General features: G+C 46.0%; 5 protein-coding genes across 5 annotated transcripts; 1 reads left to right on the top strand and 4 right to left on the bottom strand.

Annotated features, from left to right (window-relative positions):
* Positions 1 to 923: 923 nt before the first annotated feature.
* Positions 924 to 3,364, top strand: ATNIH1004_011514 (fungal specific transcription factor domain-containing protein; the record flags this gene model as incomplete). The annotated part of the gene is made up of 5 exons (XM_033576076.1): positions 924 to 1,037; positions 1,184 to 2,003; positions 2,062 to 2,488; positions 2,549 to 2,834; positions 2,897 to 3,364. 5 exons carry the CDS (start codon positions 924 to 926, stop codon positions 3,362 to 3,364), a joined length of 2,115 nt encoding a protein of 704 aa, XP_033421931.1.
* A 42-nt stretch (positions 3,365 to 3,406) lies between these two features.
* On the bottom strand, positions 3,407 to 3,974 carry ATNIH1004_011513 (uncharacterized protein; the record flags this gene model as incomplete). Its single annotated transcript, XM_033576075.1, has 3 exons — positions 3,407 to 3,448; positions 3,489 to 3,794; positions 3,903 to 3,974. The coding sequence occupies 3 exons, from the start codon at positions 3,972 to 3,974 to the stop codon at positions 3,407 to 3,409; spliced, it is 420 nt and encodes a 139-aa protein (XP_033421930.1).
* Positions 3,975 to 4,303: 329 nt separating this feature from the next.
* ATNIH1004_011512 (uncharacterized protein) lies at positions 4,304 to 5,035 on the bottom strand (the record flags this gene model as incomplete). The annotated part of the gene is made up of 3 exons (XM_033576074.1): positions 4,304 to 4,566; positions 4,659 to 4,958; positions 5,017 to 5,035. The coding sequence occupies 3 exons, from the start codon at positions 5,033 to 5,035 to the stop codon at positions 4,304 to 4,306; spliced, it is 582 nt and encodes a 193-aa protein (XP_033421929.1).
* Positions 5,036 to 10,265: 5,230 nt separating this feature from the next.
* Positions 10,266 to 12,683, bottom strand: ATNIH1004_011511 (uncharacterized protein; the record flags this gene model as incomplete). Its single annotated transcript, XM_033576073.1, has 5 exons — positions 10,266 to 10,305; positions 10,607 to 11,285; positions 11,339 to 11,565; positions 11,634 to 11,728; positions 11,784 to 12,683. The coding sequence occupies 5 exons, from the start codon at positions 12,681 to 12,683 to the stop codon at positions 10,266 to 10,268; spliced, it is 1,941 nt and encodes a 646-aa protein (XP_033421928.1).
* Positions 12,684 to 14,384: 1,701 nt separating this feature from the next.
* ATNIH1004_011510 (uncharacterized protein) lies at positions 14,385 to 15,014 on the bottom strand (the record flags this gene model as incomplete). Its single annotated transcript, XM_033576072.1, has 2 exons — positions 14,385 to 14,680; positions 14,735 to 15,014. The coding sequence occupies 2 exons, from the start codon at positions 15,012 to 15,014 to the stop codon at positions 14,385 to 14,387; spliced, it is 576 nt and encodes a 191-aa protein (XP_033421927.1).
* Positions 15,015 to 15,022: the final 8 nt, after the last annotated feature.

The raw sequence follows: 15,022 nt of genomic DNA, 5'->3' as shown, positions 1-15,022 counted from the left end.
GTGTGGGGGTCGTGGTGGGGGCGCCAGACAGGGTTAGGGTTTAGAATAGGGCCTGTATATGTTTAGCATATGCTGCCTGTATACTAAGTAGATACTCACTATAAAAGTAACTATAGTCGGGGTGGGGGTTCACCGCCCCAGCTACCTCTGGATTGTCAAAGTTTTTACAGGAAAGCTGGGATCTCTGCATGTTGCAGTATACACTGAGAATAAGGTAGGGATAAAAACTAAAATTATTAGTATATACTAATATTATATAATAAAAAAAGAAATTAAGCCACAGAATAGTTGCATATACTCTAGGCATGCAGAAAAGAATAGGGAAGTAAGAAAAAGATTTTTTAGGTCTTTTAGTCAGGTATATACTTATTATATACCAGAAAGGGGTTTAGAATACTTACTAAAGAAGGGGGCTTTAAAGAGAGAAGAAGAAAAGAGAAAGAAAGAATAAAAAAAATTTTATTTATTAGCTTAAAAATAAATACAAACATGGCCAACATTTTAATTACCTAATTAGGATATAGGATCATTCACAATATATTATAAAATATGTCTCTGTTTAATAATATAGTAAATATATTAATTCACTGAATAATCTTATGCAGGTGGATATTTGGAGCATATGCTTAGTATATGCTCCGACCGGGGAACTGGCGCTAAGCCAAAAACATCAACGTGTTAGGCTGAATGGGACCCAAAATATTTTGGGTCCCATTCAGCTTCAGGTTCTGAGCGGGACTCAGAACGGAATTATAATAGCCCCGAGCCGGCTGGGTCCCGGTGAGCTAATTTTGGGTCTCGCTCAGCTGGAACCCGTTTGCGATTAGTAACCGAGAGGAGCTCCGATTCCCTCTTCTTGTTGTTCGCTGCTTTCATCCCTACCACCTTTCCACCACCACCACTACCACCGACAAGCGCATAATATGGCCATGGTCAAACGCACCGACTCTGTTCATCATGAAGAAATTTTCCAGGGATATGGTCCGAAAGAATGGCAAACCAATCTCCTGCGAACCGTGTCGCGTCTCCAAAATCCGGTGTGACCATAAACAACCGACATGTAGACGATGTGACGTCAGGGGTTTAAGTTCCAAGGTACACACTCTTCTGATTCCGATTCCGATTCACATCTGGATCCGGATGCGAGGTCAGTAAGGCTCGGACTGACAGACAGCCGTACCAGTGTTACTATCATCCGGCCCCCTTGACCCGACCACGGAAGAAGACACAGGCACCTCGCAGCGTGTCTCCTGTCAGCCCATCGGGTGAGGGTGATGAGGTCCTCGACGTCTCTACCAGCCGTGGTGACAGCATCGTGCCAACTGGGCCTCAAATGGGCCTGACGTCTACCTCCCAGCCAACCTACTTAGGATCCACCAGCTTTATATCAGCATTTCAGCATAATCCAGAGTATCTGAGCCTCTCTACACCGAAAATGGCTCATGCATCCACCCTGCGCAAGGCATGGAGTGCCGACTTCACTCACGTTTTTCCCCGACTGGTGCAGCTTCTGCGCCCCCTCAGGCTCTATGAAGATTTAGTGACCGACGAATACCATCGAAGCCCTTTCACGGTCATCCCAGCTCCTCTTGTTCTTACTCCCTTAAGGCTGCTTCGAAGCCACTGGGACAAGGAGAGATGGCCGCAAGAGGGTTTGGGATCCCGGATCACTCAGAGCACGGCCACCCAATTGGTCAAGGTTGAAGCAAACATGACAACAGACCAGTTTTACCATTTGTTCACGGGTGCGAATCTGCGATGGGAGTTTGTCGGCCTCATATTCGCCCTGGCGGGGCTCGGTGCTAGTGTGTCGCCTCGTGGCTCTCCATTGTTCTCTCTGAACGGCAAGGATGAACTAAGCTCAGATGCCTTTGCCATGGAGATGGCGGCAGCAAGTCATGCATGTATTGAAATCTGCAGACACTACGACAATGTGAATGACTTAGTGGTTTGGCTGAACTACACGTACTTCGTATTGGCATCGAATATGATGGGAGAGACAAGTAATGCCGATTCACTCCATAGGGTTGGCCCGCAATGCACAAGGCTGACAGAGAATAGGCCATCAGATTTACGCGCAATTTGGGGACTTGGTCTCCTGCATCCATGCTATGGGTCTGCACCGTCCACATCCTCCTGAGTCCTCCATTCCATTCTTTCTCTCGGAGGCCCGCAAGAGGGTTTTTGCAGCGTCATATCGCACCGACAAGAATCTCGCTACTTTCCTGGGAAGGCCTCCTCGACTTCCCTACCATTATTGCGACGTGGGACTACCCTTGGATATCGATGACGATAGTCTAGTCCTGGATCGTTTTTCCCTCGACAAGGCTATAAGGCAGCTTACGCCAGATGGATGGGGTACTTTCAACGGTGGTCTTCGCCCTGCCACAGTCATCCGGCTGCGATACATGGTAGCGATGTTGCGAGAGCAGGTGATGGAACTGTCCTTGGGGCGGGGCTCGGTTGGCTCCAGACAGAATGAACTCCAGTAGGATGATAAGCGTAGACGACTATTCTCTCAGTATGGTGAAAGCTAATATGCTTGTAGGATTACCTATCAAGAGTGTAAGCGTTTATGGGACAGAGTCCCCAGTGAGTTTCATTACAGCAAGCACTCCTGGGAGGTTCTAGGCCCGCACCTGTCCATAATAAGTCTGGTCATCCATCTAGAATACCTCCACACGGTGTTTCAGGTCGAGCGCATCCGTTGCAGTGAGAGCGCCGATGCCATGACCGATCTTCTGGACTCTGCCATGCAGATTGTCTCGGCAGTCACGGACTTCGCGAAGCACCGCGATCGGGAAGGCAGCATCCGGGAGCAGTACACGTGGATTGTAAGCAACTATAACCTGTCTCCATGTCTGTCTTCCATTCTCTAACCTGTCGGACCAACTAGTTTCTCTTTTATGCTCTCCCGGCAGCAGGTGTTGTTGCAACCGAACTCCATCGCTGTACGGCGTCCAGGGTGCCATTACCATGTTCCATCCCTCGGTCCAGAATTATCCGTGATCTAAGCCTGCTTGTCTCCTGGTTCGAAAGTGCTAACCCACCGACTAGTGACACACATCAGGCGTGCGTGGAGGTCACCAAGGTTATGATCAGGCTCTTAGATGATACGTTGGATTATCCGCTGGGCGGGCAGATGGTAGATGGTCCACAACACGGTACAGGCAATCGCCCTGCACCGAACAGCGGTGATCGAGCCCGGGATAGTTCCCATTCGATCGGGGTGTCATTAAATGCCTACGAACAGAGTGAGACAACACTGAACGTGGATGCGCTTGAAACGAGTGAGGATTTCCTAAACTGGCTAGACGAGTTGGGGTTGGACACAAGCGTCCCTGAGTTTTTTCGGTGCCAGTAGCATGCATTGACCATCACCGAGTTCCATTTGGGCTCTCGCTCTCTACGACAAGATATGTCGGCACATGAATTGAATTTGTTTTGCCTACTTTTATTTGAGCACAGTAGATCTCGACGAGGCACACACTTGGCTTTGGCCCTTGCTTCTCATCCCTCGTCATGTTGTAGTGCAAGTCCAGTGTTCCATTCTCCTCCACATATTTCATGACTGAGTACCTGACACGCGCTTCAACGTGGAAGACCCCGCTTCGGAATCCCATATGGAGAATGCGACCCAGTAGCGCCTGGCGCAGGAGATCCTGCTCGCTGGAGGTTAGCCGCGATGGATGGGCGAACGCAGTCTCTTGAAATGTATCAGCGATCGTGGCTCCTGGGCTGTCTGCATCGCTTGGGAAGTCATCGGACACCTCGCAGAACAGGATCTCCCCGTCCTAAAGGACAAAGTTCAGGTCAACTTCCGGTCCGTCAATGTAGGGTTCAGTAAGAACGTCAGAAGCGACAGGAACCGTTCCTTCATGCCGGATAATGCGGCGTCCTACCTTTTCCACCGCTTTAAATTCTGCGTCTCTGTGGATACCTTGGACAGGTAGTGGCTTCTGTCGCCCTCGCATGGTTTCACTACTAGCGGATACTGGAGGCGAATCGGCTCGTTCCCATTAGATGGGTGCAGCTTCTCTTGGAGATCTGAGGGCCCCGAAACGCATAGGCCGCGCTCAATCTCTGATAGTCGCGTGGCATACTTATTCGTGGCCGTTTCGAATGCCGCCGCGGGTGACGTTGGGAACCCAAACGCCTCCGCCACCACGGCTACAGCCCTGACCAACCTGTCGTTTCTGGTGACGATACCATCGACACGAAGCGCTTCTAGTGCTTGGGTCAGTCGACCAAAGTGGGCGTCTACGTTGGTATCAAATGGGACGAAGGATTCCTGTAAGTGGGCCTAGGGCCCATCATCGGGTTCCAGCCAGTGGCCTGGCTGTTCGAGGACAATGAGCTGGATCCCAAGACTATAAACTGCTTCAATGGACTTGTGATGCCGTCGAACCTCCACCATGGCAAGACGACAGGATTGCACCGGGTCCAGCAGGAGCCAGCGGAAACTCAACCGGTTGGCAATGGCCGTCCTCACCTGGTTCAGCGCCTCCGTTACGATCACACCCGGTATGTTTCTCGACTGGATGATCCCAATTGCCCCGCCAGTACCTTATCTAAACAATTTTGTCTCCTCTATTAGTCGATTGTGTCCAAGGCAACACTTTCTGCTGGGGTTGCATGAGACCGGCAGCAGCAGCTACCCAGTCGCAACCCTGCATACGAAGCTCGATGATGTCTGACCACATAACCAATGGACACTGGCAGGAGCAAGTGGAACCCGATGGGAACACCACTCCTGACACGGCTGATCGCTTGCAGCAGGAACCTTTCCACTGCAGGGTTGTTCATAATGATCGACCGGGGAAATGATCGCTGGTGTATGGGCATGGATGGACTGCGCAGGACCATTTCGACAGTTGTGAAACCGAACGTTTTGAGTACTGGATCAGTAGTGCAGACATCCCATCGGCAGAGGACTGGGGGAGGCTGAATAGGCGCTTCTAACGGTCTAGCATTTAGCGTTGTTGAACCATGAGCAGTTCAAAACGAGAGACGCACCATTCTGTGTCTCCAACATGGAACGGAACTCCAATACGTCTCTTGATAAGCCATGACGTAGATGGTGGTGCCCTTGCTTGTAGAACTGACTGTGGATGGATGAGTACAAGTCTGCATGCGATGATCAGTTCTGAGGAAGCGACACGATCCCTGACCTCCAGACGGGACTCGCTGAGAACGAAAGGTGTTAGTGTCTGTTATTATGTTACATTTGGGTTACATCATAGGCTGTGACTGTGTGATAGTTAGTTACTTATATGGTACGAGTAATCTATGCACAGTCATCGCAGCAGGGATTCTTAGTCGTAGGGCAACTTCTAACAAAAACATGGAAGGCAGGCCGGCCTAGGTGGCAGGTGTCGATTAAGCATCGCCCTATTTATATTAGGTGGCTTTTATTACCAGCTATTCTACTGCCCATCCTCAGAGGAAATATAGTAACCATAGACCAGTTCTGTTTTTATATCGCTATACTAAAGATATAATTATTTTTCCATTGCTTTACTAAAGATAAATCCTATAGTTAGTTAGGCCCTAAGCCCTAAGCCCTGTGATATAAATTACTGTATTAGGAAATTGGTGGTGTGGATGGATCCTGGAGGGTGTGGCATGGACGAAGGTGTGGCTATATCGCCCTTGTTGTTTATATCTCTTTCGCCTTCAATATGCTGAGGACGTGTTCAACATCATGAATCTACTTTTACCGCGACCTATCTCCTAATTAAGACCAAGTGTATATATTCATACTCAGGAATTCCAAGGTCAGGGAGTGATTACAGCTTAGCCATGTAGGTGATAGTAAACCGTCGGTTGTGCTATGCTTTACTGAACGCCTACAGAAGTGGCATGTCAACCGAAAACAACATTTTCAACTGTATAATATGTCCGGATACAAAATAGACCTTAATTTTAAAATAGTAAAGTCCAATCTCCAACGTATGTATGCACTTGATCATACTGTATGTTTAATAATCTAAATCATAAAAGCTGCCGTCGGTTACGGACACGACATAGGCTAAGTTGGACGTTCCTCTCATTCATGTTTATTTTCTCAATACTTATGATATGATGAGTGTCAGTGTTCAACATAATAAACTAATGTCAACAGTGACTGAACCTTTCTACGTACTAGAAGAAGACATATCCATGCTCATATGTACAGCAATTAATAATGACTATCTGTAGGTCCTTTTCACAGAGACAAATATTGCATTCCTTTATGTACAAACCTTGATGTATAAGCTGGTGCTAACCAGCTTTCAGTTTGAAAGGAGCTGTTCGGTCATAAAAATAGCACTTTCAATAAGTGTGCGCACATAAAGTTCAAAAGATCCAATCATGTCACGATATGAGCATATATTGTCAGGGGCTAAACCCGTAGAACCTATAAGATAGATTATGTACATAAAGGAATCGTTGAAGGGAATAAAGAGGAAAATGACATGGATCGAGGGCCAAAAGGGCCAGTAGGGACAACAGGGACAACAGGGACAACAGGGACAATAGGGACATTGGCCCAAGAGGTCAAACGGGGTCCAGCCGTTTACATATATAGTAGCGTGGTGTTTGATCGTCGACCAAGCATTGTGCCTTTTTGGCCCGTTGGCGTAATGGTTGAAATCAAGCACTACCGTTTCACTACAAATCATCACAATAAGTACAACAAGAATCTCAAAGTCATTCAAATGACTGTAGAGTACGCTGAACTCACGCAGGTAAATATGTAACATATGGATAAACTTTACATTCAATACATACTGTTTTGTGGTAATGTAAGCACCTGATTTTCTTATCTTCCGACCAAAAATATGTGCCAATATTTTCCAAGCTCTGCCAAGGTCTCATCTGTCCGTCTATGTCTGTGATGAAAATCTCTGGAATCGATTTCTTCAGATGCTCTTTCGCATTTTCTTGGTAATCATGCGAAATTGATTTTCTAGCTTCGTTCCCATCTTTAGCGTATTTGTGTCTTTTTGAAGGCAACTTGCCTTCGCAAGGTTTTTTCCATTTCTTTAATGTCCCAGGTTGGACAATGAGACGTGATTTATTTGAGCTTATTTCATTCCTTGACAAAACTCTTCCCTTGAATCGAGGTGAAATAACACACTTCTCTTAAAAAGCTTTTAGCTTTCTACTTGTCATCTCCGTAGTTTAAAGACGCTATAGACTACCAGAGAGCAATTTCAATACATCCTTTTATCTATTTTATTGTCTCATTTAACTTGAATATTAATGGGAATACCCTGAGGGAAGAAAAGCAAGGGGCAAGAAAAAATTGTTGGACATGAGATTTCTCATATTGTACATAAATTGCGGACCTGTTGACCTCCCGTACTTGTAGCGAAACGAGAGGGCTGGGTTTCAACCGTTACACTAACTGGTCAAAAAGGCACAGTGTTTGGTCAGCGACCAAACTCCCAGCTACTATATATACTCATATCGCGACAGCACTACAGTTGGTGAATCAGTGGCTGCTGTGATCACCACTAGTTGGAACGGTCCTTCTATAGATGTAGAAGCTAGTTAAGCCCCGTGGGGAGTGGTATGCAATACCAGTACTCCCTCTATTTTTCGTATGCTGATGAGTGTTCAGCATGAAACAACCAAAATCCTTTAACTACAGAACGTACCAATGGTACGTATTTATAGCAACAGCATCTTTTTATTACAGTACAGAACGCGAAGCAAATGTTTATTTCTCCAATGCTGCCACAAGACCCTGTTGAAGAAGTGGTACAATTCGGACCGATTCCTTCCTAGCGTCTTGGCTACGCACAACGGTGTCAACCCCCGAATCCTCTATCCCAGTTAATAAGAGAAGAATAGTGTGGCATCTAGATGAGACGTTGGATATATATCTAGTTGAATATATACGCTCCTTAGTAGGCTACGTGCGTGTAGCTGGTATAGCTTCTCCTGCCCTATTACCCAATTCCCCTGTGCACAGTGGACCCTGTCAAGGTTTTCACAACAGACCCTAATAACGCCATCGTTGCAAATATAAGAAATTTGAATAATCAAAAATTGGGCCTGAATAGATACCTACCCTCTTGTACACTATATATATTTTTGGGACCAAATGCCTCATCATCCAAAAGACACAACATTCCTCAACTTACCGTTTTGCTCAAGTAATACCTACCTGATGGGGGATGATGCATTCTTGAAGTTTATATTTGAACCTCTTGAGGTGCACGACGAGACCTCATCATACGCCAAACCCAAAGTCCGATTACCACACGACAATCGAATTTCTTGAAACTGGGGCGTGCTTAATGTTTTGTTGCATAATGTCCATTCCCATATTAGCTGCAACAAACAACTGTGCAACGTGAACATATACTACTACGCCGACACGACTGACTTAAACTCAGGGGCTTTGCTCCTTTTAACTGCTCATCAAGTCAAAGATGGGTTATTACAGGCAGATATATCTTCTGCCGAGAGTTCCTTGATAGCCACCGCATTTGCACTATCTACCATGCAGTCAACCACCGACAGTCGCGACAGATCCTTAGGATCGCCGATAGTGTCCTCCAAACAATTCAGAGTCGGCAGGACTTGTTGGGGCCTCCATATTCCTACTCTTTGACAGATCTAAATGTCTTCTTATTTTGCCGACGAAGCGGTTAAACAGGCGGCGACGAAATGAGCTCGACCCGCGTATAGGGAGCTCTCGCTGGCATACACGCGACGGATATGTACGGAAGCAGCGAAACGGACTAGACAGAGATGGCTGAGGCGCTCGCCAAACGATCTACTGCACAGCAAAGGACATACCGGACGCGGTCCGGATAGCAGTTAGATCCGGCCGCTGCAAAGCCTTCCAAGGTAGACGTCTTGGAAGTTCAAGTATATTCTTTATGTATCCAAGCACAAGAAATTGTCAGGTAATTAAGTGCAATTAAGAAACACGTTTAAACAAAGCTAAACCAGACTGAAATAGCCGGATAATAACTGAAGAAAGCATTAAAAGACAAATGCAAAAGTCGTCCTCAACCTAGCAACGATCAGCAGGATGGGACTGGGAGTCTAGTGCCGCTGTCACTCTGTTAGTCTGGTCCAGCCTAAGTTTCCAAAAGGCAGAATTTCACCGGACCGATTCAGTCCAATATCAGTTCTGGTCAAGCTAACTTCTTAACACTTAGTTGATATTTGTTAGCCTGAAATAACCTCAATTACAGATTATGTTGCCGAACTGCAGGCATCAAATCAATAAAGTCAACCCTTGCACATCCCTGGAGACTCAGGCAAGGACCACCAAGGCCCCTAAAGGCATAAATAGCACTCTTTTACTTCTAGATAGAAAATCGGACCTTTTTGTTCCCAATTATCTCGACACGTATGTTTGACAGTATTGGAAAATTCGACAATATGTATAGCTTTTCATACCAGTCACTTGGCCCAGCCTTTATATGTCACTTGCAATTATTATCAATACATTGCTGACACAGCTCGGCAATTTGGCTCCTGCAAGCGCCACTGCTTAATGTATGCCGATGTTTAAATAGCTGGGCTGATTAAAGTGTCCAGATGTTCCTGCGGAAGCATTCGTTTCCAACTCTCCAACACTTTTATCACTGGCTGTTCTGCCTCCTTCAATCGTCCTTGGTCGATGCATGTGACTGCAAGCGAAGGACTCTATTTCTCGAGAACCTCGGATTGACGGGTAGCCCAGTATTTTCTGTGATTGCGCCATTTCCGATCAACTGGAATAGGGCAGTCATACGTTGCCTGGTTCCTGTAGAAGTATTCTACCCATGCTGAGTAAAGATGGCTGATTCGAATGCTTGCTATCATTATCGGTCCCTTTTCGCTCCGAAATTCGTCGCACTGTTCGTCGATCCAAAACCGAGGCGCGTCAACCGTCGGAAATGTGTTGGGACTGATCAGATATTGGCTATCAGGACACTGTGTGCGGGATGATTGCCATGGAGGTGAATCGGCCTGATAGTGCTGAGTTGAGCTTACACCTTTCCAAGTACCCCAAGTCCACATCGTGTATCCATATTCGGGTTGTGGGATATGAAAGTAAACCAAAAGCCTTAACCAGCTCTCTTCAATCGAGGAATTTTCGAGACTTTTGGCAATATGGTGTACATTGTCGCTAAGGTCTGAAATGAATTCTCTTTCCTCATCAATGATCTCAAGGAATTCATTCTCTGGGATTGGACCGGGAGCGTTTGCCCTCCTTTGGCAGCAAACATGAGTCATCCCAGCCTTCTCAAATTCTTCAGCGCGTATGAATTCTAACAAAGCTTCTCGTGCAGTGGCTTCTCCTCGGCATTCCTTTAAGATTAGAAGCCACTCCAGAACCCATATATAGCCCGATGAAACTTCAAACTTCCACGGTAGGAGGAGTTTGGTAGATGGAGAGCAACCATTGGGTGAGCAAGGGCAACGGCAATTGTCATGGCTCAATGGATCTGCGCCAGAAAATAAAAGTTTGACTATCAGAATAATGCCTCTCGAGATATCCTGGAGTATGAAAGATGATTCTTTCAAAAGTTTAGATCTTGCTCTATTTATCCTTTGGCACGCTAAGTGCAAAGCTGAGAGCCCGCGACTGTCCCGATGGTTGACATCGCACCCGCGAGCTAAGATATTGTGATAGAACGAGAAATTGTAGCGGGATATTGAGGACATCAAGGCGGTTCGACCTTCTAAATTCGGACGGTCGATATACTGGTATCCGGCGTCAAACAAAATGTCTACCTGCTCGTCATCCCAGAGACGATGAAGCAGTGTATCCCCATTCTCGAATATCAGGTGAGGATTGGCACCCAGATCAATCAATATTCTGAAATCCTCCGGTCGTGACTGCCATGAGGATGCAAGATAAGCTGTCATTAGCTGATGTAATTGGTCTTTCAGAAGCTCTTCCGAAAATTGTCCAGTTGCCCGAAGGAATGCCAATGTTTTCGTTATCACGTCCCAATGACGCCAAGCTCTTGCTGCATCGAGAAACTTCAAGTGCTGGCTACTTATTAGATGCATTCCGACCCTAAGGAGCGCTATTGTTGACTCAACGCACCCGTATGATGCAGCATAATCCAGCGGGCCTCGACCGGCGTTGTCTTGGATGTCGAAGCAAGGCCACAATTTCAAGAGCTCCACAAGAATTCCAGGGCGTAAAACAGCACAGTGAATTGGCGTCATTCCAAAAATATTTTTGTCTTGGAAAAATTGTCGAGATTGAAGGATCCTCGCGGTGCCGACGGTGGAGCCCGTCAGAATAGCATCCATAAGTGGCGTTTGTCCCCAAACACCTGATGAAAGTTAGAACAAGCTTTTAGGTCAAACTATAAACAATAGTATTTACCATAGGCGTTTTTGGAGCATTCTTCAAAAAACTTCAGCAAAAAGGGGTCAGGCATATCAGTGTATGCTCCGGGGAAGCCAAAAAGCGGTTCAGTAAATGGCAATTCAGTGAACATGAAAGGACTGCTATATTCGTCTGCCGACAGATCATAGCCCAGAGAGATTAATTCTTTGAGCAAATTTAAATGTGGGCCCAAGCCGCTCCAACCGGCACAAAGTGAAAGAAGCCTAAGAATATTAGCTTTTCTATAGGACGATCTTGCCCTCGGTATTTTGCAGGAGCATTGTTGACTTACGATGTTTTAGTGTTCATCGGCGCACCCCATTGAACAAGCATTTTCATGAAAGCAATACGCATATCGGCATTTCCAAAAGTCGGATACAGAATTCTCTGCAATTTTATCAACATATTACCTTCTCATCATATAAAGACAGGTCTAAACTACCTCAAGCCAACTCTTCCCACTCGGATCCATGTCTTTGGGAGAGGCCTTTCCAACGCTGAATAATTCGAAAAGGGCCATGTATGCTGAATGAATGTCTAGACGGTTTGTCTCGCACTTCCAGAAAACTTCAAACCCCGGGGAAGTATACTTGACCAGTTGCTGCATCTGTAGATTTGGGGTGACAGAAAAACCAGAATTTCCCCATGAAAGATCCAGATTTGCTTGAATTGCCCAGAGCAGGCCAAAGCGGCCGAGCCCCAAAAACGTCGAGAGTCGGTATTTCTTTTTGTCCTTACAGTAATTCGTGAGAGACTTTGACGAAATTCGAGGCATAGCTTCTGATATCTGTATACTTTGGCTGTTGATGATGCGCCCGTTCGTTAGTGTGCTGGCCGGGGAGGCCCCTAGAGAAATGGGATCATCCACTTGATGCATAATTGATTTCATCAAGACCATATTCTGGGACGAAATAGCTGTGCTTTGGAACAACAGTAAATTTTCGACATATCCGGAGAGGGTTGAATAAATTTTTTTTAAAGGCTTGTCCTGATTCAGGCTGCAAATTGCCTTGCGACCTTTCCTCATCCTCGAATCTTCCTGATCTGGTGTCACTTTATTGAGGATATCTTTTAGCATACAAATTTGAGAGCTGCTTTCATCAATAATCGATTTTAAGGCGGCTGCAGTCGGTGGATTGTAGTGGCCGTGTTCTATATGAAACTGCGTGCGTTGCAAAGCCTCTATGAAAAGAGGTAAATGCAGTCTGATCCCTCGAAGCGATTCGGGTACCTCCTCAACGGAATTTATGTAGTCATTGAGACGGTCAAAAACCTTGGATGAGAACTCGACCAATTGAACAGTGGAAGCGACAGCACCCACCACAGTGAGAGCTTCTACCATGTTGATGATTTCAATACCGACTGGACGCAGATGCTCCTTGGTCCTGACTTTGGGCGCAGTTAAGTGAGTGCCAAGGACGTGTAAAAAAGGGGTCCTTTCTGATTTTTCTAGCGGGCCATAGAACATAGAAGCAATGGTTCACTAGGAAATGCACGTAGTACATATAGCCAGGACGTTGTCGAACCCAAGCGATTAGGTCAACGTGGCGAGGCTGAAACGAGGGCTCTCCTGACTGCATGGCCAATTAGCCGTGAGATCTTAGCGCTGTAAAGACTCAAGAGGGATCCCAGTTCCTCTTTTACCGCCCAAATAATAAGCAGAGGCCAATTTTCCCAGCCACTTAAGTGGAAATACTTCTTTACAAAACATTCTTTTCCTTTCACTGCTCTTGAAAGTGGCTAATTCTATGGTGGTACATTATTTGAACTTAATGATTAAAGCTGGGAACCTGCTTAGTTGATTTACTCGCAACGTGGCTCAGCATCATCGTTGTCCTTTTGTTCGGATGCGCTCCAGCAGCCTTGCGAGTTGCCGTCTACCAACCAAGAGCCAAATTAGCCGCTCAAGAGTAGAGGACATAACAGGGAAGGTGCAGCTGCTCTTCAAACTAATGACAATTCACTAGATCACGACCTGACCAAACTAGATGTTTAATTTTGGAAGAGACAGAAAATAACACCAAAGAGATGTATCTTCCTCGGAGGTCTACAGCTCAAGGTTTTCTTTATCCGGCAAGATGGGTATAGTTTGACTAGAGTGAGAATCAAGGCTTGAGGCTATTAACATGAAATAGAGATTCGGACGTCATCAGGGGGTGACGCAGGGAAGGGATGGGAATAAGAAGGGGCTGACAGGAGTGAGGGGAGTTATACGTTATTGGAATAGTAATTGCAATATCTCCAGTTTCGAGAGCTTACTTTATCCTCTTATATCTTCAATCAAGTGATCCTGATACCTGTGCTGTGTCTCTTTCTTTTTCCAGTTTCATGCCAGGAAATTCAACTAGTGACGTGTTTATTCTCCTGAGGAGGGAGATCGTCAGGTAGCTGATCTACGCTAAATTAGCCAAACTCTCTCACATCCAACAAATTGTAGGCACAAGAGCTGCGTCTCTAACTCAATGCTGATTAAATACATGCTGGAAAGTATGGTCCAAGTTGTAAATGAGAGGGTGCGACATTTTCGCTATTAGAAGTTAAAATGCAGAGGTAAATAACACCCAAATTAACATGAAATGGTTGGATAGAACGGTGAGAAAGATGTCCACAGGTGTCCGGGCTAGGTTGACTTTGCTGTGGGGAATGGATGCCATCCCAGGCACTCAAGTGGTTGCAAGGCTGTCATGGTCGTTTCACGTTAAAACAACGTTAAATATCGTCGGAGGATGGTCAAGAGAAAACCAGGAGCCGACTGCTTCCATAATTATCAAGACAAATCCACCAGCGAGGCTATAATAGGTAAGATAGAGCTAACGAGTCAGCTGTAAATTTCCAGGATCGGGGTCAGGCAACACATTAGCGACTTGGTAAGTCAGTGGTGATAATGGGAGGGCTAGCGCGATTGCCTTTTGGAAAAGGGAAACCGTCGGATAGTGTGACATCCTTTGCGGGGCGCAGTACACCGGACGGGTTGGATGGATGGGGGAAAGAGAGAAGAGTGAGTGCGTCTTCCTTGGAGAGAATAAGGCCGTGGTTATATAGTTTAGTCTGGGAGTTGGACCGGCACGGAGCAAATAAGCGGCGCAAGAGGGCCGCTATCTTCAGTATCCTCATTTATATCAACCACATATCGTCGAACCCGGGGACGGGGGCCATGGGTTTGGCAGAATGGAAAATCATCCAGTGACATATCACTAAATGTATGTAGCTTATGCAACGCATCAAATGCTGCCAGAAGGTATGAGCGGTTATGCTTAGATAGGCTCTCGCTCTTGCCCTTGTACTTAAAATCATATAGCTCATTTAAGCGAGTGCGAAGCATGAGCTGGATGGTTACATCTGTAGAACAATAAGCTTATTTATTATTAATCAAGTTAGAGAGATTTTACTTACATCGTAACCATCGCTTTCCAAGTTCCGTACACTCCTGGTACGAAATAACTTGATGGGCAAAGGTGAAAATCTCTGCTGACCACGAGGGGACGTAGTTGTTGCTTATAATTTTTCGCAGAGCCTTTTGATCCTCGCAATCGAAAACACCTTCATTTCCAGGGAGCTGGCCCCATCGACGGAACGTAAGAACTGCATTATCTAATGTTTTGTTCTTCCATGACTTGTATAGATCCCGGACCCTCTTCTCAAACTCCTGGTAAATTTTATTGCTGGGAGACATTCCAGGCA

The sequence above is a fragment of the Aspergillus tanneri genome, assembly GCF_003426965.1.
Source record: "Aspergillus tanneri strain NIH1004 chromosome Unknown AapTan_8_pilon_pilon_pilon, whole genome shotgun sequence".
Classification (NCBI taxonomy): domain Eukaryota; kingdom Fungi; phylum Ascomycota; class Eurotiomycetes; order Eurotiales; family Aspergillaceae; genus Aspergillus; species Aspergillus tanneri.
Note: the sequence above shows the minus strand (reverse complement) of the source record. Positions and strands in the feature narration are given on the sequence as shown.